General features: G+C 40.7%; 1 protein-coding gene across 4 annotated transcripts in view; it reads left to right on the top strand.

The window, feature by feature from the left end:
• pns (pinstripe) overlaps nucleotides 1-22,501 on the top strand; it is a 281,719-nt gene that overhangs the window by 229,736 nt on the left and 29,482 nt on the right. For all 4 annotated transcript variants that reach the window (XM_068392649.1, XM_068392651.1, XM_068392648.1 and 1 more), the window contains one exon: nucleotides 6,187-6,305. In XM_068392649.1, coding sequence (XP_068248750.1) covers nucleotides 6,187-6,305 — 119 coding nt within the window. The remainder of the gene's footprint in view (nucleotides 1-6,186; nucleotides 6,306-22,501) is intronic.

Here is a 22,501-nt window from a genome sequence, read left to right as displayed (position 1 = left end):
AGAACTATTATAAGTAGGCAAGGGAGCAATGGGACTTCTTAATAAACTGCAAGCCACACTGTGATCACCAATAGACCCCAGCGACCCAACTACAGCAGTTTTAACTGCCAACATGACAGTAATTTATTCTCGTAATCACGACACTCCTTTAACTCCTTTTATGCCTTCTTCTCCTCTTCCTCCAAACTCCTCTCTTCAAACTTTAAGGACAAAATTTTTGTATTCAAATCCTCTAACTTACACATCCAATTCTCAAACAGAAGCTACAACGTATCCCCCTCCAACAACGACAAATTATCAAAACTTTCAATCCTATCATAATTTTCAGTAACTCACCTCCTTAAATATTTACAAGAATATACAAGAACTTTAAGCGTACCCGACATAATGGAATTTATACTTCCAAACTACTAATATAAACCTATAAGATGAAAATTAATCGAAATCTAGCAAAGCTCAAATAATGAAAATACCGAATAATCACGTTCATCCCTATATCAAGAAAAAACCTCTGGGCAGAAAACTGAACAAATTTACCGAATCCTGTTATGGTCGCCATATTTGAAATAATAGAGAAAAAATTACGAATCTGCTAAACAATTTATTATCAGTATTAATTAAGATAAATTATATCTTAAAACATAAATCCTATGTGGACAACAATAACTACGTCACTCAGATATTGGTATCCTCGGCACTGGGTACCAAGCTCTCTCTACCTTTGAATAACTCAAATCTATGAAAAAATGTGGAATAATTAACAACCAACAAGATGAAAGGTAATAAGTTGAAATAAAGATAAAAGTAATTTATAGGGTCTTACTGAAGATATGTAAATTCATATTAATTATAGGTTGCGAGATTATTTACTAACCCTTTTACCCCCAGGCTATTTGGAAATTTCCAACCCTTAACCCCCAAAGGGTTATTTTTTTCCCAGCACATTTTGCAGTATATATTTTTTAAATTGCTCTAACAACCTTAATTTTTGTCATAGAAAGGTCAGGTTGGTCTCATTCTCATGGAAAATGCCTGAATTTTCTCAAAAAATTATCGAAAATATGAAAAAATAAATTTTTATAGCATTTTTTTGCAAGGACGTACCGGTACATCCATGGGGGTAAAGGGATGGCTTTTGTGAAACGTACCAGTACGTCCTTTGGGGGTAAAAGGGCTAATAGATTCGGTGAATACGCATTTTTAAAACAGCAAGTTTAAAGTCTAGTTTGGTGTGCTAACAGAACGAGACCTACCGCAAAGAAGGCCTTGCGCTGCTTGTTCAAGTAAAAGGATCCTCCATAATCATTGTTGAATTCACTGATAGTCGACAGCACCATCTTCACTGACAAAAGCATTTTGAAGAACAGCAAATCCAGGAGATCCACATTACTGCCCATTCCTCAATCCACAGGTAGGAATGATGCTCGTGAAGGTCCTACAATTTACAGTATCCATACTTATAGAATGGAGCAACAAGCATCACCATATAAAACTGGAAGGAGGCTTTGGAGAGTTAAATGTTCGGAGTGGAGGGCGAAAGTAATCTGGTGTCCCGTTAGGGCTAACTTCCGAAATAAACATCATACAGTATACCTCGGATAGAAATACCAAGCGCAACTATTAAATAGTAGTTACGCTCGGAAAGGCAGTAAATGGATATCAAACTATTTGGGCACACTTATGTAATTATTAGAATGCAGCAAGATCCTCTTGAATTTGCCCAAGCTAATTTTACTTGAAGAAAAAAGATAATCTCCAAAGTTACATATAATCTAAATTATTTCATGTCAATAACTTTATCCGCGAAAACAAAAAGGAAATAGCAAACAGAATTTCATACGTATCTAAATGAAATGTTAAATTAACATTCTGTACATGACTTTAACTACCCAGTTACCAATGTGCAAGGTGCCAAATAGGTGATAACTGCGAGGCGAGGTGAATGCAACTAAACATTGTTAAACAGACAATGAGCTTAAATACCAGGAGTTGTGAGCATGAACATCACAAAAATTCAAACAAAATTAAACAAGAACTATCAGGCTTATACCAGTTGGGTTATTAGCAGTGCAGGGAAGAGTGAGTGATAAGATAAAAAACAAAACCGTTGCATTGTATGAACATATATGAAACACGGGCTGTACATGGCCCTCCCCCAAAAAATGACACATGTAAAATAGGATGCCCTGCTCTTGAGAGGCCTACTGTAGATAGTTCATCTGTCAGGAGATATGCAAGTTTTAGGCAATCACTGCAGATCCAGTCTTCTTTACCACGAATGTTGATGAAACCCCACGTTGTACTACGGATCACGAGGAAAAGGCCCGTGTAAAGGGGTATTAATGGTTGTTGGCTAGTGTCGTTGCGCAGGAAAACTTGCAATGCCGAGGGCAAATCTGTCGGTATGTGTTGCTTCGCTGGGGCTTGTAAGTCTGGCGACAAGGAGTAAATTTTCCCACAACGTGACATATGCGCTGGAGATTATTGGAGGAGGTTGTAGAAGGAAAAATTCGGGAGCAACGACCAACGGGTTTCCATACGCCATTTCAGCTGCCGAGACATTCAGGGCATCTTTAGGAGTGGGTCTTAGTTCTAGGAGGACCCAGGTCAGCTGAATAAATCAGTTGGAGTCATTGTAGCTGGACATCAAAGTTGCTTTGAGGGTGCAATGAAAATGTTCACCCATTCCATTGGCAGCAGGGTTGCAGGTGGTTGTCTGATGTAGGGTGATGCCCAAGAGATTCGCTAATGATGTCCACAATTTTGAGGTGAAAGTGGTACCCTCGTCAGATGTAATTTGCTCGGATACTGAATCTCGCTATCCACCCTGAGAGTAAGGCAAATGTACATGAGGCAGCTGTTGCTGTTTCCATGGAAGTGTCTCTAGGCTAACGAGAGGAACAGTCAATGACAGTAAACAGGTTACGATGTCCTTGTGATGTGGGTAGGGGACTTACTACGTCAACATGAATGTGGGAAAAATGACGAAGTTGAGGAAAGGTGCCCACTTCTGAATCCGTGTGTCGATGTACTTTGTAGGTTTGGCACGGAGTACATGCGTGGACTTAGCATCATTAGTAATGCTGTGCCAAATGAACTTCGTCTTCAGTAGCTGTGCCGTAGATGAGAGCGTGGGATGTGAAAGTCCATGAATAAAATCAAACACCTGTCAGTGCATGGGAGCAGGTATCAGTGGTCTAGGTCTACCAGTACTGATAGCACAGAGAAGGGATGTGGGGGATGTCCTACATGCTTGCTACTCTGGGTCTTTTCATTGGGCTTATGCTAAGGCATTGTAATCTAATTCCAGGTGAATGGCAGCCAATTTATTTCTTAACAGGGCGTCGGTAACAGAATTTATTTTCCCACAGACATGTTGAAGGGTACTGTACTACTGTAATTCAGCCACGACGAAGAGATGTTGGCGATGACGGGTGGACTAAGCATCGGACTGTCGAGAGAAGGCATGCACCAGAGGCATGTGGTCCATGCGAAGGACGAAGGGCGTACCTTCTAAGAAGTGGCGAAAGTGACGGACAGACAAGTACACCGTCAGCAATTCGCGGTCGAAGGTAGAGTAGCCTGATTCCGTCTTAGACAGTTTTCTCCTGAAGAAGGACCACCTGCTTGAATACTGCACCAATAGTGACATCGCTGGCGTTGGTGGAGAGAAGGAGAGGTGCATGTGGACGGGATTAGTGAGAGCAGCAGTGGTTGATAGGGCATTCTTTGCGTTGCAGAAGGCCGCTTCTTGTAGGAGATCCCAGTTTATGTCGTTTGGCTTGCCATTGAGGGAGGCTTAGAGGGGGGCAAGAGTGGTGGCGATATCTGGCACGAAACGGTGGTATTGTGGATCATGCCCAAGAATTCTTGCAGTTCTTTGATGGTTGAGGGTATAGGGAAGTTCTGAATGGCTGCTACCTTATCAGGAAGGGGGTGTACTCCTTCAGGAGTGATGCGGCGCCCTAAGAACGATACATCGTTGGCGCCAAAGGTACACTTGTTATACCAGATTACAAGGCCGTTCTGTTGAGCACGATGCATAGGTGACAGAGGTGTTTCTCTTTTGAGGAAGAGAACACAAGTATGTCGTCCACGTAACATACACAGAAGGGGAGGTCCCCTAAGTTGCCATCCATAAGGCGTTAAAAAGTGGCCTCAGCATTACGAAGGCCAAAATAGGAGTATTTGAAGGTATACGTACCAAATGGGGGTTAATGGTGGGCTTGGTTGGGTTCATGGGTACCTGATAATACCCCTTAAGGAGGTCGAGCATGGAGAAAACCTTCGCTTTGTGCAAGTAGGTTACGTCGGTAATGTTTGGGAGTGAGTTGTGATCCGGTTCTGTCTGCATGTTCAAACGCCTGTAATCCTCAAACTGATGCAGAGAGCCATCTAGCTTCAGAGTGATGTGTATGGGTAATGACCATGGCCTTTAAGTCTTTTGGCAAAGGCTCATGTCTTCCATTTCAGTGAATGTTTTTTTTGCGGCGGCCAAACGATACGGTGCCAGACGCCTGAATCTAGTGAACAAGGGGGGCCCCACCGTCTTCATATGGTGATAAATACCACATTTGTCGGGAACCGTGGACATTTTGCGAAGTTCTGGGCGGACGACTTCTGTGTACAACGTGAGGAGGTGAGATTATAACAGCATTCTGCCAATGAATCCAAGAAGTGTAGTTTTAAAGTTTTGAATTATCAGAGGGATGTGATTTTCAAATTACAATCTACCCATTATCCAGGAAACACCTGTGTTTCATATGTAGAGAAGCAGATATTTCCATGTTGGGGCTTTATATTTCAGCTCTGAAACAGATAAAACTTTCCCAAGAGTGTTTGCTCCAGCTGGTTCAGTGGCCTACCATTGCTGTACATTGATGATTGCAAAAGATTTTAAACTGCATTTGCTCAAACAATTTCATGTTTGAGAAAGTCTAATCTTGTCATCAACTGAGGGAAGTCAGAACTAGAGCCATTAGAGAATGCAACATACTAAGACATTTCAATACACTCTACTGACACATTTAAACCTACTTAGATTTCAAGAAGACGGGTGATATCCATCAAGAAGTACTTCCACTGCCTTGTTTTGATAGCTAAAACGTGGCAGTGTCTGGTTGGTTTCCTGTTATACTTAGAAAAATTGATTTCTCTCCAAGACCTGGTTGCCATGAATGCTATAATATTTTGGATTCGGCTTCTTTCTGAATCTGAATTTCAAAGCAATTCTTTCTCCATATTCTTTTTTTTGTCCATCCAGAGTTAGCTGCTCGCTTGGCTCCTCCCACCTAAATTACTGTTCAGGATAAGTAAAAGAAATGAGTTTGTCATGAAACAAATTTAATTATTTGTTACAATACAAACCAATTAACAACTTTTACTCTTTAATAGCCTACCTCCAAACCCTACTTTTATACTGTATTCTGTTGCAGCTATCTAGACATTCAAGAAATCAGATGGATTTCCATAAGGGTTTGCATAAATACCTGAAAGATTAAAGGTTGCAATATTGGTTATGAGTGGCAGTGATGAGTGAAAGTTCCTTGTGCTGTTCCATTTACTGTAATCCTTGGTGCCAAACGTACATATATGATCAGTGCCATTCTTCGCTAAAACTAGGACCCAGAAGGACCTGACTGGGGCTGTTGGTGTCTCAGTAAGTAGACTTGAGGGTTCCTCAAAATCCCATATCCAGCTGACAAGGCCAGTGAGGTTGTAATTTTACTTGAAAAACCTATCAAGCTGGGAAAGGTGCTTGAAATCTGGGTCCACAGATTGCGAGTTGCTATTTCCATTAAGCCACCGCAATACCTTCAAAAGGATTTTTTTCTGCCAAGTTTAAAGTGTCTTGTCATTTGTCCAGGTGCACAAATAGGCTAAGTACAATAAAAGTAATTGGCTTTGTATGGATATATTTTCTTAATAAAAAATTATTCTATTCATATCACTTAGATGGGTCATAGAGGTTTCAAATTTTAATACTAAATTTGTGAGTAACATTATGGACTTTGAGAAATTTCTTTAGATATCTTGAAGTAACATCACAAAAATTGCTTGGATTTACGATGATACACTATCTACAGTGCTCAGCTTATTTTATCTTAATTTGTTTTTGTATTTGTAATCATTGTGAATTTTATTTAGTAACCTAGTATCTGTGACTGAAAATAAGCTCTTTCTCAGCACAAAAACTTGGGGTTGCTCACCACGTTACGCATTGGACATGATAATACAGGCTTGTCTCCTAAATGGATGGTAGAACATGTTTTGGTTAGGAATGAAGTAACAGGACATACTTGGAAGTAAGTAAAACACATTTTTGTTCTTTTTATGCCTTTGCTTAATACAGTGACTATGCTATGAAGTCTCAGTAACTTGTTTGTATAACCAATATTGAGCAGTGTTAGTGTTTTTTTTAAGGGTTCATCTTGTGATTTATTTGTTTTATATGTACCCAATTCTGCAATTAATTTATTATTTTCAATATTAAACTTACCCGATGATCATATAGCTGCAACTCTGTTGCTCGACAGAAAAAACCTACGGGCGGAATACGCCAGCGATCGCTATACAGGTGGGGGTGTACATCAACAGCGCCATCTGTCAAGTAGGTACTCAAGTACTCGATGTCAACAAAGAACCAATTTTTCCTCTGTCGTGCCAATGGCAGGACCTACTAAATACGCCGTCCCTAACTGGATTTGTTTTCACAACGATTTGATGAAGTACACTATTCCAGTTTTGAGCTTTCGCTATGCAGGGGTTTTATCTTCATTTCAAAACTTGAATTCGTTTTCGATAGATTTAATTATGGTGACGAAGAGAGTATGGACTCTCTTTCACTTTTAAATGGCCGACCCTTCCCTTAAACGGAAGTGTGTTTAGGTTTTTGGTAATTTTGCTTAACACGTTATAGATCCATTTATTTATATCTCTCCGCCTTTTTAGGCCTCTTCGGTTAACTTTCCAATTATTATAAACTTATAAAAATAAATTTTTATGTTTGTTTATATGCGACCTTTCCTAATAGTAGGGGGTCCTAACTTGGAACCGAAGTTAATTAACATTGAGCCCGTTTTTATCGTATTTAACCTTTAAAGAATTTAATACTTTTTTAATTTTAATGTTTTATGGAAGAATTTCTTTGATAGTCTCGTACTGTTTTCAAAGATGAACTAACGTTTAGTTTTTAGTCTCCGCAGTTGACGACGTTCAGAACGTTCAACTTGCGCTCTATCGTTACGATAGAGAGAGAGTGTTTCACGGTTTCACTTTGCAGTAAGAGTAAACCGATTCTAGCGTTTCGTTCATTCTTTCTTAGCTTAAAGAGTTTAAATTCTAAATAAAGGAACTTTTTATTTGGGAAACCTTTCAGTTTTTTCCTTTAGCAAATAACATGTTTTAACGATATATAATTGGGCTCTTCTCTCAGGTGCTAAATCAAGAGAGAAGAGAGAGAGAGATAGAGACGGAGGGAGAGAGAGGAGAATAAACGTTTCGTTCAAGCGGGTAACGTTGTTCTCGTTTTTTACTCTTCTCCCTAGTCGCTGTAGGGGAAGAAGGTAAAACGTTTCTTGGGTTTTATTCTTGTTCCCAGGCTTTATGCGGTGAGAGATTGTAAACGTAGTTTATTTGATCTAGTGTTTAGTCTCTTTTCCAGCCACTGAATTCTTTATCTTTATTTATGTTTTTCTGTTGCATTGTAAAACTGTTTTCGCAATGACTACCTTTTAATGAAGGATAGGATTGCGTGTTTCAGGTAGAAATCAGTTAAAGTTTCGATTTCAGTGAAATAAGTGCAAACAGAAAATCAAAAGTGATAAAGTGATATGCGCAAAGTGTTACAGTGTTGCGTCCGAGGGTTCGTCTGTTCGTGCCAGTTGTTCACCTAGTCCGGGACCTCTTACAAGCTCCCAAGCCCAGGGGAGAAGTAATGTCGAACGACTTATGGGTTCCACAGGCCTTGATCGACGAACAGACGTTTTTCCCTCCGTGGTTTCGGGCGTATCTACACACGTTTGCCGACGTGAGATCGCCCCACCCACACAAAGACGAGAGAGCCCATTTATTCCTCGTCTGCGGAAGAGGTTTCTCGTAAGAAACCATGGACCAAATCTTGCAGCTTTTAAGTGCAAGTCGGTCCCTTCCGCGCAAGTCCAACGGCCTAGGTGTAGCCACTGGGTCAGTTCGGACTCGCTGCAGTCATCCGACGACTGCACACCTCCCAAGAGAGGCAAGGTGGTACCGCAACAGGCAGTAACTCCGTCTGTTGCCGCACCAGCTGTTTTAGACCCTCAGTCACGACGGACAGTAGCTCCGTCTGTTGCCGTTTTTTTTGTAGACCCTAAGTGGTCTTTACTACAGTCTATGCAGACTCTGTTAGCTGCGGTTATGCAGGAGTTTCGTGCGGAGAAGGTTGACTCTGCTCTCGTTAGCCTACAACCTGCCACTGTTGTGCACCCAGCTCACGCTGAGGCTGCCTGCTCCCACACTCCGGCTGCGGAGAGCTCCACCTCCGATGCGCAATCGACCCTGCCAGACGCATGTTAACGTTAGCCGACGTGCGGCTCCCTCCGTTAACATGCGTGAGCTACCGCATCAGCAGTGGGAAGGTGGAGTCAAGCTGCCGTGTTTTGACGCGATGCGTTAGTTTCCGCAACCCACGGCAGTCCCCACCACGCACCACCACTCCGCTTTGGTTGTTGTCTGCTCCCACACTCCGACTGCGGAGAAGGTTGACGATGCACCCGTTTGCCTTCAACCTGCCACGGTTGTGCGCCCAGCATGGCTGCCTGCTCCCACACTCTTGTTGTGAGAGCTCCTCCACCCATACGCAGTCGACCCTGCCAGACGCATGCTGACTCCCACAGACACACGGAGCACTCCGTTGCCGTGCGTGAGCTACCACAGGCTGCCGTGTTTTGACACGGTGTGTCAGCCTACGCAACCCACTGTGGTTACCGCCACTCACCCGCAGCAGACTAGTCAGTCAGGAGTTGAGGCTTCCCCACACAGCTTTGGTTGTTGCCAGCTCACAGACTGTCAAGCATCTGGTCTGCTACTAATGCACCAGTGCTGTATGTCCTCACGCCCTGTTGTGGTTGACAGTTCAGTTTTTGACAGTTCACAGACTGTCAAGCAGTTACATAACGTTGCCTTCTGGTCTGCTACTAATGCACCAGTGCTGTATGTCCTCACGCACCTGTTGTGGTTGACAGTTCAGTTTTTGACAGTTCACAGACTGTCAAGCAGTTACATAACGTTGCCTTCTAATCTGCTGCTTTTGCACCAGTGAGACCCTCACTGAGATAACCTAGCTTTTCTCGGACATGGTTCCTGTAGATGAGAAAGTGCTGTTCTCCCTCCTTCTGATATTCCTTTGAGGACTCTGTCATTTGGAGAGGAGCCTTAAGCTGCTTAGCCTCCTATGGACTTTAATTAAAGCATAACAAGGCTTCCAGGGATGGTAAATGGTTCCGCTTCAGTCGCTAACCCCGTCTGTTGCCACACCTGCTCCCATAGACCCTAATGGGCTTTGTTGCAAGACATGCAGTCCAAGCTTGTGTCCTTGTTAGAGGATTTTTTACGGAGAAGAACCTTCTAGCCAACAACCTTCCTACCGGTTGGTTGTACGCCCTGTTGACGCTGAGGTATCCTACTCACGTCCGCCAGTTGAGATGGTTCCTCCACCGGTGCGACCCAATGTGGTTTGCCAGTCGCACGTTGACGTTAAGCGACTCTCGGAGGTGGTTGTGGACGTTCAGTGTGTCACTAGGAAGACGTTCAACAACCAGCAGAGATGACTTGTTGTGACGCAGTGCGGCAACCTCAGCAACCCTGTAGGGGGTTGACTGCACAACCCAGACAGTCTACACAGTTTCGGGTTGACGCTGTACTTCCTCGCGTCCCCATGGTTGACAGTTCACAGACTGTGCAGCAGTACCATGATCTTGTGTCCGGCTCCGTCACGCATCCACCAGTGCGACCGGATTCAGCGAGTCAGACGTTGCCCACTCCGTTGCCGTTTCCTCATCAGTTTCGGATGAGGAACCCTCTGATGAGGACATTGCTGAACAAGAAGATCAACCCCCAGCCCTGCTATCCATCCAGAAGATGCTGAAGAAGGAACACTGCCCTGTCAGGCTGTGGATGAGTCTGGTTAGGACACTGTCATCCGTGGTTCAATTGTGTCACTTGGAAGACTACACCTCCGTCCTCTTCTGTATCATCTAGCTTTTCACTGGAAAAGGACTAGACGCTAGAAGCGGTCTCGATCCCGGTTTCCGGAAAGATAAAGTCTGGTCTGACTTGGTGAAAGGACTTTATCAACCTATGAAAGGGTCTTCCCCTGACTGTTCAGACTCCCAACCACGTTCTCTTCTCGGACGCATCGGACGTAGGCTGGGGTGCGACATTAGGCGGTAGGGAATGCTCGGGATTATGGAACTCGAGTCAAAGGACAATGCTTTTCAACTGCAAGAAGCTTCTGGCAGTACGTCTGACCTGGAAAAGCTTCAGGTCTCTCCTTCAAGGCAAAGTGGTGGAGGTGAACACGGTCAACACCCTGCTTTGACGTACATCTCCAAGCAAGGAGGGACCTACTCTCTGACATGGTACGAGTTCGCAAGAGACCTCCTCTCCTGTTCAACAGGTCTAGACTTTTCACTAGTAACGAGGTTCATCCAAGGCAACTTGAATGTCATAGCAGATTGTCTCAGTAGGAAGGGACAAATAATTCCAACATATTGGACCCTCCACAAGGATGTATGCAAGAGACTTTGGGCCACCTGGGGCCAGCCAACCATAGATCTCTTCGCAACCTCGATGACCTAGAGGCTCCCAATACTTTGCTCACCTATCCCGGACCCAGCAGTAGTTCATATAGATGCCTTTCTACTAGATTGGTCACATCTAGATCTATATGCATTCCCTCCGTTCTAGATTGTCAACAAGGTACTGCAGAAGTTCGCCTCTCACGAAGGGACAAAGTTGACGCTAGTTGCTTCCCTCTGGCCCGCGAGAGAATAACTCACCGAGGTACTTCGATGGCTAGTAGACGTTCCCAGAACACTTCCCCTAAGGGTGGACCTGCTACGTCTGCCACGCGTAAAGAAGGTACTCCAAGGCCTCCACGCTCTTCGTCTGACTGCCTTCAGAATATCGAAAGACTCTCGAGAACTAGAGATTTTTCGAAGGAGGCAACCAGAGCGATTGCTAGAGCAAGGAGAACATCCACCCTTAGAGTCTACCAATCGAAGTGGGAAATCTTCCGAAACTGGTGCAAGTCAGTATCCGTATCCTCGACCAGTACCTCTGTAACTCAAATAGCTGACTTCCTCTTATATCTGAGGAAAGAACGATCTCTTTCAGCTCCCACTATCAAGGGTTACAGAAGCATGTTGGCATCAGTCTTCCGTCACAGAGGCTTAGATCTTTCCAACAATAAAGATCTACAGGACCTCCTTAAGTCTTTTGAGACCACGAAGGAGCGTCGTTTGGTTACACCTGGTTGGAATTTAGACGTGGTTCTAAGATTCCTTATGTCAAACAGGTTCGAACCACTTCAATCAGCCTCCCTGAAAGATCTCACCTTTAAGACTCTTTTCCTGATATGCTTAACCACAGCTAAAAGAGTCAGTGAGATTCATGCCTTCAGCAGGAACATCGGATTCTCATCCGAAACGGCTACATGTTCTACAACTTGGTTTTCTAGCCAAACACGAGCTGCCTTCTCGGCCTTGACCAATATCGTTCGATATTCCAAACTTATCGTATGGTTGGAAATGAACTAGAAAGAGTATTATGTCCTGTAAGAGCTCTTAAGTTCTATTTTAAAAACCTTTACGAGGCCCGTCTGAAGCTTTATGGTGTTCAGTTAAGAATCCATCTTTGCCTATGTCAGAGAATTCTTTATCCTATTTTATCAGACTGTTAATACGAGAAGCTCATTCCCTTCTGAATGAGGAAGACCAAGCTTGGCTGAAGGTAAGGACACACGAAGTTAGAGCTGTCACAACTTCCGTGGCCTTTGAACAAAATAGATCTCTGCAAAGTATATTCGACGCAACCTATTGGAAAAGCAAATCAGTGTTCGCGTCTTTTATCTTAAGAATGTCCAGTCTCTTTACGAGAACTGCTACACTCTGGGACCATTCGTAGCAACGAGTGCAGTAGTGGTGGGGGCTCCACCACTACAATTCCCTAATTCCAGAACCTTTTTAATCTTTCTCTTGAAATATTTTTGGGTTGTCCGGAAGGCTAAGAAGCCTTTCGCATCCTACTTGATTTGGCGGGTGGTCAAAATCATTTCTTGAGAAGCGCCTAGATTAGAGGTTTTGATGAGGACCTTTAGTATGGGTTGCAACCCTTCATACTTCAGCTCCTAGGAGTCGCTCAGCATCCTATGAGGATCGCGAGGCTCAGTAAGGAAGACGTACTTAAAAAGGCAGAGTAATTGTTCAAGTCGTCTTCCTTACCAGGTACTTATTTATTTTATGCTTGTTAATTTGAATAACTGCTAAAATGAAATACGGAATACTTAGTTCATAATAATGTCAACATGTAATGCTGGTCTCTACCCACCCCCCTGGGTGTGAATCAGCTATATGATCATCGGGTAAGTTTAATATTGAAAAATGTTATTTTCCTTAGTAAAATAAATTTTTGAATATACTTACCCGATGATCATAAATTAAAGGACCCACCCTTCCTCCCCAATAGAGACCCAGTGGACAGAGGAGAAAATTGGTTCTTTGTTGACATCGAGTACTTGAGTACCTACTTGACAGATGGCGCTGTTGATGTACACCCCCACCTGTATAGCGATCGCTGGCGTATTCCGCCCGTAGGTTTTTTCTGTCGAGCAACAGAGTTGCAGCTATATGATCATCGGGTAAGTATATTCAAAAATTTATTTTACTAAGGAAAATAACATATCTTAGAGGTAAAATTTCCTTACATGGTGGTAAATTTTATGCAAAATTGAGTTATTGGGAGGTGTTGGTCTGATTCACTAAATTTTAGCTATGGTATTTTCAAACTTTATGAAGGAGGTATTAAAGCTTTAGAGTAAAGCAGCAGCTCAAGAATTAAGATAAAATACGATGTTCAAAAGAGATTATTTTTTCTGAATTTTTAGTACTAAAGTGGAATGTAGTATAAAGGAGTGTTCAACAGAACATTATTCCAACGCAAATATAAACCTTTGCTCTTTACATAGGAGATAGAAAATAGTAAAAGCTGTAACATGGCCATAAAAAGTTTTAACGAGGTGTCAACAGCCGGTCTGGTTGTTAGCAGTAGGTAGCGGGAAGCACTGAACTGCCCCCCCCCCCCCCTTTACTTGCAACAACCTCACTTTGATTTTAGCTGGAGTTGAGAGCTGACATTTTCTTCAATGCTCCTGGAACTGTCTTTCCTGATGAAGACTTTAATCATTTTGTAGTGGTTAACCTTGAAGTTGCTGACATGTGGTGTAGCAGGCAACATGTTTATGTCAAGTTGTGGAGACAGATCCTCAGCTGCATTCTCCTTCGTGCAGAGGACACTCCTGCACGAAGGCATCTCCGTATGCCAATTGTAGGGAATGGTCATCTACCCAGTGGGAGCAGTATGCAGGAGGAGGAGGAAGAAGTCTAAAAGGGATTATTATTATTATTAATTATTAATTATTAATTAATTCTTCTTTGTCTACATCTTTTCCCACTTCTATGTGGGGTCGATGTTTTTGGTCAGCTTTCTCCATCTACCTCTGTCCCACACCTCATTACCGGTAAATCCTTTTGATCGAAGGTCATCCTTGATACAATCCACCCACTTTCGCTTTGGTCTCCCTCTCCTTCTCATTCCCTGTATCTCCATTTCCATCACTCTCCTCCCAATATACTGTTCATCTCTTCTCATGACATGACCGTACCACCTCAGTCTACTTACTTGGATCTTATCTGATAGTTTTCTAACTCCTGTGGTACCCCTAATTACCTCATTCCATATCTTATCTCTTCTTGTCACCCCACACATCCATCCCAACATTCTCATCTCTGCCACATCCATCTTCTTCTCTTCTGTCTTCTTTATTGCCCTTGTCTCCGCTCCATACATCATTGCCGGTCTCACCACTGTCCTGTGTACTTTACCTTTTAACTTAACCCCTATTTTCCTGTCGCATAGTACTCCACGCACTTTTTTCCAATTCTAACATCCTGCTTGTATTCTGTGGTTTATTTTTGCCCCCAGATCACCATCCTCCATAACTGTTGATCCTAAATACAGTACCTGAAATTTTCAACTCTTTTCAATCTCTCTCTTTGTAAACTAACTTCCCCATTCTCGTCATTTTTCAATCTCTAATACTCTTGTCTTTTACCTGCTGATCTTCAATCCCCTATTTTCCATTTCTCTTCTCCACTCCTCCAGTTTCCCTTCTACTACCTCTGGCCTAGTGCTACACAGTATAACATCATCAGCAAAACTTTTCTTCTGGATACATTCATCACCAAAAGTCTTAAAAAGGCTTCTCAATATGTAAATTTATGGTACAGTTATAGAAAAAGACCTTTTTTTCTAAAATGTACAGGTAATTTTAGAATAAAGATTCATAACTAGAATTTTGAAGGATTTTTATATAAAGAGATATTATTATTCCAAAGATCTTGATGTTAAGGAGCCACTGTTAACAGTTCATGCAAGTCACACTTCTGTTCACTTGAGCTTGATGTTCACACTTGTGTTCACTTGAGCTTGATGGTCACACTTGTGTTGGCTTGAGTTTATTTGCTAGCAATATTGGTGAGGTATCTTCCATATTGGTTAATCCTGGTGTTTCTAACTCGAAGTGACTTCAAACTAGGATTAGTCATATAGTCATAGCTTATGCCTAAGCCTAAGATGAAGTACTACCTGTGTATTCTGGTAGATACAGAAGCTATAGTGAGAGGAAAGAAGTGCATTTTTTTGTTTCAAGAATCCCAGAAACTGCATAGTAGTGGCAAGTTCTGGAAAAGCTGTCATCCCTTAAGAAACTCATGCTTTTTTAGTGTCTCCACCTGTGAGTGCTTCAGTGAACAGTGAATCTACAGATCCTCCCTCTCCTTTCATATTTCTGGAACAGAGGTGAGGGATGATATGTGTTGATGGCAGGACAATAGGAGTTTTGTGATGCACACCTGGAGAACCTAATCAATTCAGAGACAGAGGAGGAACATTGCATGAACTTTCTAGAATTATATGCAGGCCTTCTCACTCTGCAAGCATTTTAAGGACAGATGATGGGTTTATCAGTGATTTTGAGCAACACCACTTTTGTAGTCTTGTACATCAACAAGTAAGGGACATTGTGTCACTGCCCCTCTGCCATGTAGATTCACACCTGGGTAGCTTCCTATCAATGAAATACTTTCCAGGCAAGAGGCATGTTCTCGTATATCAGCTTAGCCGTTTGGGTCAGGTCATGGGGGATGGACTGGTCCGTTTATCTGCTTAGCACAAAAGCTGTTCGCTCCTGGGGCTTAACAGTGATCGATCTGTTTGCCACTATGGAACAGAAAGCTCTGTATTCTATTCTCCAATTCTGAATTCAATGAACGTTTGAACACTCCTTACAACCTCTATTGGTCAGCCTTGATACTTGTGTATTCTTTCAACTCATTGTAATTTTGTGCATGTTGATTACCATGAATCACTCGATAACTTTTGTAGCTCTTAGGTAGCCGCAAATTTAGTGGTATCCTAACCTGCTGACTTCTGATCAAGGTCCCGAGAGTGATACCACTTTGTTATACCCTTTTGGACCTTTCCTGATGAATTACGTGAGAGAAGTCTGGATAAATGCAGACTGTGACTTTTTTGGTTATTATTGGTTTCATGGAAGACATGTCTCCCATGGAGGTACAGTCATACCTTTCTTCACGAATGAATCTGCTTACAAAATTTTCATGCTGTGAAATGAGATGCAAATATTTTTTTGACTTGTATTGCGAAAAAATTTTCGCCAAGCCGAGAATAAAATAGTTACCCATTAAACAATTTGAAGAAAATGGGTTTACTCAATAGAAAATGTATCTCTATAGTAAGGTAGCTATAATAGTACAGTACATATGGTACTGTATATTTTGTATATATACAGTACAGTGTTTTATAGTATGGTATTGGGTTATTTACCATTTATTATTACATTGTTCTAAAAACTACCTAATTTAAAGGCATTAACAGTTAATTTAGGTATACTGAATGGTTCAAATGTATTTGGCTGATAGGATCATTGTGGTTAAACTGTAGCCTTATCATAAAATTTAATGTGGTGTTTTTGTAAGGTTTGGAACGAATTAGGCGATTTACAGTGGAACCTCTACATCCGAACGTATCTATATCCGAATTTTCCAACATCCGAAGTAAAATTCGAGCAAATTTTTGACTCTACACCCGAATTTTATTTTGACACACGAAGTAAACATTACGCCATTGAGCGTCGAGTGTTCAGTTCTCTGTTCTTGTGTGTATCGTGTGGTTGTCCTCTGTTTGGTCTGTTATTAACAGTGCTTATTTTCTTCCTTTTCTCACATTTCCTTTTTGATTTTACCTATAATCATGGTGCCTAAGAAGCTAAGTTTCAGTACAGGAAGAAGGCAATTCTTTCATCAGAATTGAAGCAAGAAATTATAGAAAAACATGAGAGCAGTGTGCATGTGAGTGATACTGTATGGCTAAACAATATGGCCGGAATAGGGCTATGATCTCGAGGATCATCAAGCTGAAGGCAGCCATTAAAGCAAATAACCATCGAAGGGGATCACCATTATTACAAGACATCGTAGCAATACCCTGGAAGAGATAGAGCGCCTTTTATTGATAGGGATAAAGGACAAAGAGATTGTTGGCAACGATCATTTGTGAGAAGGGCCAGCGTGATGAACAGAAAGAAAGAAAAAAAGTGAAGCAAAGAAAACCAAGATAGCATTAACAAGCTCTTTTAAATAAGACTTCTCTCTTTTTCTGTTTCTCTCTAAACATAGCATTAACATGTTCTTTAAATAAAATCTCTCTCTCTCTCTCTCTCTCTCTCTCTCTCTCTCTCTCTCTCTCTCTCTCTCTCTCGTTCTTCTTCGCTGTTGTAGTGTTAGATACGTCTACGTCTATTATTTTTTTTCCGAGAGAGCCTTACCTTACCTTATTTTTTGTTTGGGTTCCCCCAGGTCCCTCAGTGTGAGGCACCTCGTATATCCACCAGAGAGTTGCTAATACATCTTCCGGTGTATTTTACATCTTCCAGTCTTGGATGGTCTGGGATGCATCTTAGGTATTTATCGAGCTGATTTTTAAACGCATCTACGCTCACTCCTGATATGTTTCTTAGATGAGCTGGCAGCACATTAAATAGTCGCTGCATTATCGATGCTGGTGCGTAGTGGATTAATGTCCTGTGCGCCTTTCTCAGTTTACCTGGAATGCTTTTTGGTACTATTAATCTACCTCTGCTTGCTCTTTCTGATACTTTAAGCTCCATGATGTTTTCAGCAATTCCTTCTATTTGCTTCCATGCTTGTATTATCATGTAGCGTTCTCTTCTCCTTTCTAGACTGTATAGTTTTAAAAATTGCAGTCTTTCCCAGTAATCAAGGTCCTTAACTTCTTCTATTCTAGCAGTATAGGACCTTTGTACACTCTCTATTTGCGCAATATCCTTTTGGTAGTGTGGGTACCATATCACATTGCAGTACTCGAGTGTACTACGCACATAAGTTTTGTAAAGCATAATCATGTGTTCAGCTTTTCTTGTTTTAAAGTGTCTGAATAACATTCCCATTTTTGCTTTACATTTAGCCAACAGTGTTGCTATTTGGTCGTTGCATAACATATTCCTATTTAAAATTACACCAAGGTCTTTAATTGCTTCCTTGTTTGTGATTGTCTCATTATTAGGTCCCTTGTATGCATACACCATTCCTTCTCTGTTTCCATAATTTATTGATTCGAATTTATCGGAGTTAAATACCATCCTATTTATCTCCGCCCATTCATATATTTTGTTTAGATCTCTTTGTAGTGAGTTCCTATCTTCATCACAAGTAATTTCTCTACTTATTCTTGTGTCATCGGCGAAACTTCTCACTACGGAGTTTTCAACATCACAGTCTATGTCTGAGATCATAATAACAAATAGCAGTGCAGCTAATACCGTACCTTGGGGCACACCAGATATTACCTGGGCTTCATCTGATTTCTCGTCATTTGCAACCACTATCTGTTTTCTGTTTTGCAGGAATTCTTTTACCCATTTTCCTATCTTTCCCACAATATTATGCTTTCTCATTTTTTTCTCCAATATGTTATGGTCTACCTTGTCAAAGGCTTTTGCAAAATCTAGATAGATCACATCTGTGTCTTTTTCATTTATCATATTATTGTATATGTTTTCATAGTGAGCTATCAGTTGGGTCTGTGTACTTTTTCCAGGTACGAAACCGTGTTGACCCATATTAAACAAATTATTTTTGACCAAATGGTTCATTATTTTCTTTTTTATTACCCTCTCATACACTTTCATAATATGTGATGTTAGACTAACAGGTCTATAATTGCTTGCCTCTAGTCTTGATCCACTTTTGAAGATAGGGGTTATATAAGCTAATTTATGTTTAACATATATCTCGCTCATATCTATACTCTGTCTTAGCAGTATTGCAAGTGGCTTCGCGATAGTGTTTGCAGTTTTTTTTAACAAAATCGCTGGAACTCCATCTGGTCCGGCTGCCGATCCATTTTTAATTTCGTTTATAGCCGTGACAATATCTGCTTCATTAATATCTATATCCGTTAGATATTCAACATTTTCTTCTCTCATTTCTGTTTCATTATTCTCATTCGCAATTCTTGGCGTGAACTCACTCTTATATTTTTCTGCTAATATGTTGCATATTTCCTTTTTTTCATTCGTTAGCCGTCCTTCAATTCTTAGAGGGCCTATTTCTATTCTCCTTTTATTCATCTTTTTTGCATAGGAGTAAAGTACTTTGGGGTTTCTTTTTATATTTTGAAGTGTCCTTTCTTCTAAGTCCCTTTTTTCATTTTCTTTCGACTGCATAATCTTTTGTTCTGCATTTTCTATCTTACATTTTATTTCCCTCATTTTCCACACATTTTTTCTTTTGCAAGATTTTTCTTCCACTTTTTAATTTTCTGAAATAAGATCCTTCTGTCTCTTGGTATGCACGTCTTTTGTTTATTGTTTTTTTCGGTACATATTTTTCAACAATTTTCTCCAGTATTTTGTACAGTATATCCGTATTTACCTGTATATTATCACTTATATATACATTTTTCCATTCTTTATTCAGTTCTTCATTTATTTCTGACCATTTTATATTCTTACTGTAAAAGTTATATTTTCCATATCCTTCCCAAAGTTTTGTGCTTTTATTAATTCTGTGATCACTTGCTTTGGAATGAACTATCAATTCTATGACATTGTGGTCTGAAATTCCCGTGTTATACACTATTATTTCTTTAACATAATTCACCTCATTCACAAATACTAGATCTAGGACATTTTCCTTTCTTGTTGGAATGTGGTTTATTTGTTGCATATTATGTTCTAATAGCATATCTTGAAGCTTTTCAAATTGAGAGAGAGAGAGAGAGAGAGAGAGAGAGAGAGAGAGAGAGATTAAACAAAAATGTGTTTAGAGTACATATGATTTTTAACTGCGTCAACGAGTTGAAAAACAATTAAATGAAACTAAGAAAGTAATAACAGCTAATCTGAATTCCTTTATTAACTAAAACAAATATTGATACAAACACACTCGTGTGCGTATGCACAAACACACACACACAGGTGCAAGAATTTTGCTACGCAGTAAGAGACGGTCAGGGAGGAGGTAGAGATGGTGACTGCGATAACATACCGTAACTCGTCACTGAAAGTGATGAAAATAAAAAATCAAAAGAAAAAAATGTAAAAAATATGAAATATAAAAATAAAATAAAAAAATAAATAAGCTTAGTTAGATTAAAATTTCCGTAGTGTAAGTTACGGTATGTTATCGCAGTCACCATCTCTACCTCCTCACCGATCGTGTCTCCTTGTGCGTGTGTGTGTGTATGTTTGCGCATACGCACACGAAGTGTGTTTGTATCAATATTTGTTTTAGTTAATAAAGGAATTCAGATTCCCTGATATTGTTTTTTAGTTACATTTAACTGTCTTTCAACTCGTTAACGCTGTTGAAAATCGTATGTACACAACACATTTTTGTTTAATCTCATATTTGTTTAATCTCTCTCTCTCTCTCTCTCTCTCTCTCTCTCTCTCTCTCTCTCTCTCTCTCTCTCTCTCTCTCTCTCTCTCTCTCTCTCTCAGAAAAAAAAATTAATAGGCGTCTCTATCACTAACAGTGAAGAAGAACAAGAGAGAGAGAGAGAGAGAGAGAGAGAGAGAGAGAGAGAGAGAGAGAGAGAGAGAGAGAGTATTTATTTAAAGAACATGTTAACACCATGTCTACCTTCTCGCCGATCGTCCGTCACCTCCTGGGTAGCAAATCCTACACCTGCGTTGGCCTGTCTCTAAGGTAAAGTGGCAATAAAACACGTTTTTTATTCATTATTTCTTTATAATTATCTTTTTTTACATGCTTCTTTCATATTATGCAGTTATGTTATTGTTATGTGTAATTATGTGTAGCCATTTATTAAGGATTTATTATAGGTTTTTAGGCTGAGGAACGAATTAAATGAATTACCATGTATTCTTATGGGAAAATTCGTTTCGACATCCGAACATTTTCTACATCCGAAGTTGGTTCTGGAACCAATTAAATTCGTATGTAGAGGTTCCACTGTACATGTAAAATGTGACTCTTAACAAAATTTTCACGAAACGAAAGCCACAGTAGTGTTGTGAGGCATTACTGTATCGGTTCCGCAATTAGCATATTTTGTCCGTTTGCTTTGATGAAAGAAGTTCTTCTCGGTCTCTGTTATGAAAGGCTATCACTTTGGTCTGACCCAGGGCTTGGACTTTCTTTCTTATGGTGGTTATCCATGGTCATGAGGTGTTTCAAGCAAACTTGCCCAACTCTGGAACTCAGCTCTTAACACTTCCCTCTTAGGAGTCTAAGCATAACTTCATTCAAGACTCATAGGACTGCATCAGACATGGATCCAACTTCTCAAGACTGTCATTCTCCAAGCTTTAGTTTATGCCAAACAAGTAAACGAGCTTCTTGGTCTTTAGTGGTGGTCTACCCTTAAATCTGCACTCTTTGGTGTAGATGCTACAGTTCCTCCTTTACTTAAACCAGATGGCTCAGTCACTCACTGTCCAAAGGAAAAGGCAACCCTTTTGGCTGATGTTTTTGACAGTAAACAGAGTAATGAAAAACTTGAACTTCCTCATTCCTGTTTTCCTGAGGCTAAACTAATTAGTTTAGCTTTTCGATCTCGTGAGATTAAAGCTCTGTTGGTGGACCTTGATGCTTATGGAGGTGTAGACCCAAATGGTATTTTTCCTTTGTTTTTTATAAAGACAGCAGATTTCTTAGCTCCAAAGTTATCTGTTATCTTGCGCAAGTTAGCAAGAAGAGGAGCTTTTAGCACTTGTTGGAGAATTGGTAATGTTACTCCTCTATGTAAATGTGTTTGTGGTAGCTCAAGTCCCACTGATTACCGCCCAATTTCCATAACTCCCATATTATCTAAAGTTTTTGAACGTCTTCTGGCAAAACGTCTTAATAGGTTTGCTGAAGGTAATCATCTACTCCCTAGTTTGCAATTTGGTTTTTGTAAAGGCCTTGGAGCATGTGATGCCCTTCTTACAATCTCCAATGCTGTACAGAAATCCCTTGATTGTGGTCAGGAAGTTCGTATGATTGGCCTTGATTTTAGTGCTGCCTTTGACCGTGTTAATCATGAGGCCCTTGTTTTCAAACTGAAATAGTTGGGAGTGGGTGGGTCATTTCTTAGCATTATTATTGATTTTTTAAGTAATAGATCTCAAAGAGTTGTTGTTGATGGGCAGCATAGTGATTATAGGAATGTGATATCCGGTGTTCCACAGGGTAGTGTTCTTGGCCCTTTACTTTTCATACTATATACACATGACATGTGGTTTGGCTTAGAAAACAAGCTTGTTGCATATGCAGATGATGCTGCTCTCTTTGCATCAATTCCATCCCCTGAATGTAGATCTGGGGTTGGTGAATCCCTTAATAGAGATTTAGCTAGAATTAGTGCATGGTGCAAATTATGGGGTATGAAGTTGAATCCTAACAAAACTCAAAGTATGATTGTAAGTAGGTCAAGGACGGTGGCTCCTCAACATCCGGATCTCAGTATTGATAATTTTTCTTTAAATTTGTATGACTTTCAAAAGTTTAGGTGTGATTCTCAACAGAAAATTCACTTTTGAGAAACATGTAAGGTCTGTGTCTTCTTCAATTGCACAAAAAATAGGCTTATTGAGAAAGTCTTTCTAGATTTTCGGTGATCAATCTATTCTGAAGAA

Source organism: Palaemon carinicauda, chromosome 18 (genome assembly GCF_036898095.1).
Source record: "Palaemon carinicauda isolate YSFRI2023 chromosome 18, ASM3689809v2, whole genome shotgun sequence".
Lineage (NCBI taxonomy): Eukaryota > Metazoa > Arthropoda > Malacostraca > Decapoda > Palaemonidae > Palaemon > Palaemon carinicauda.
This window is presented reverse-complemented; position numbering and strand designations above follow the sequence as displayed.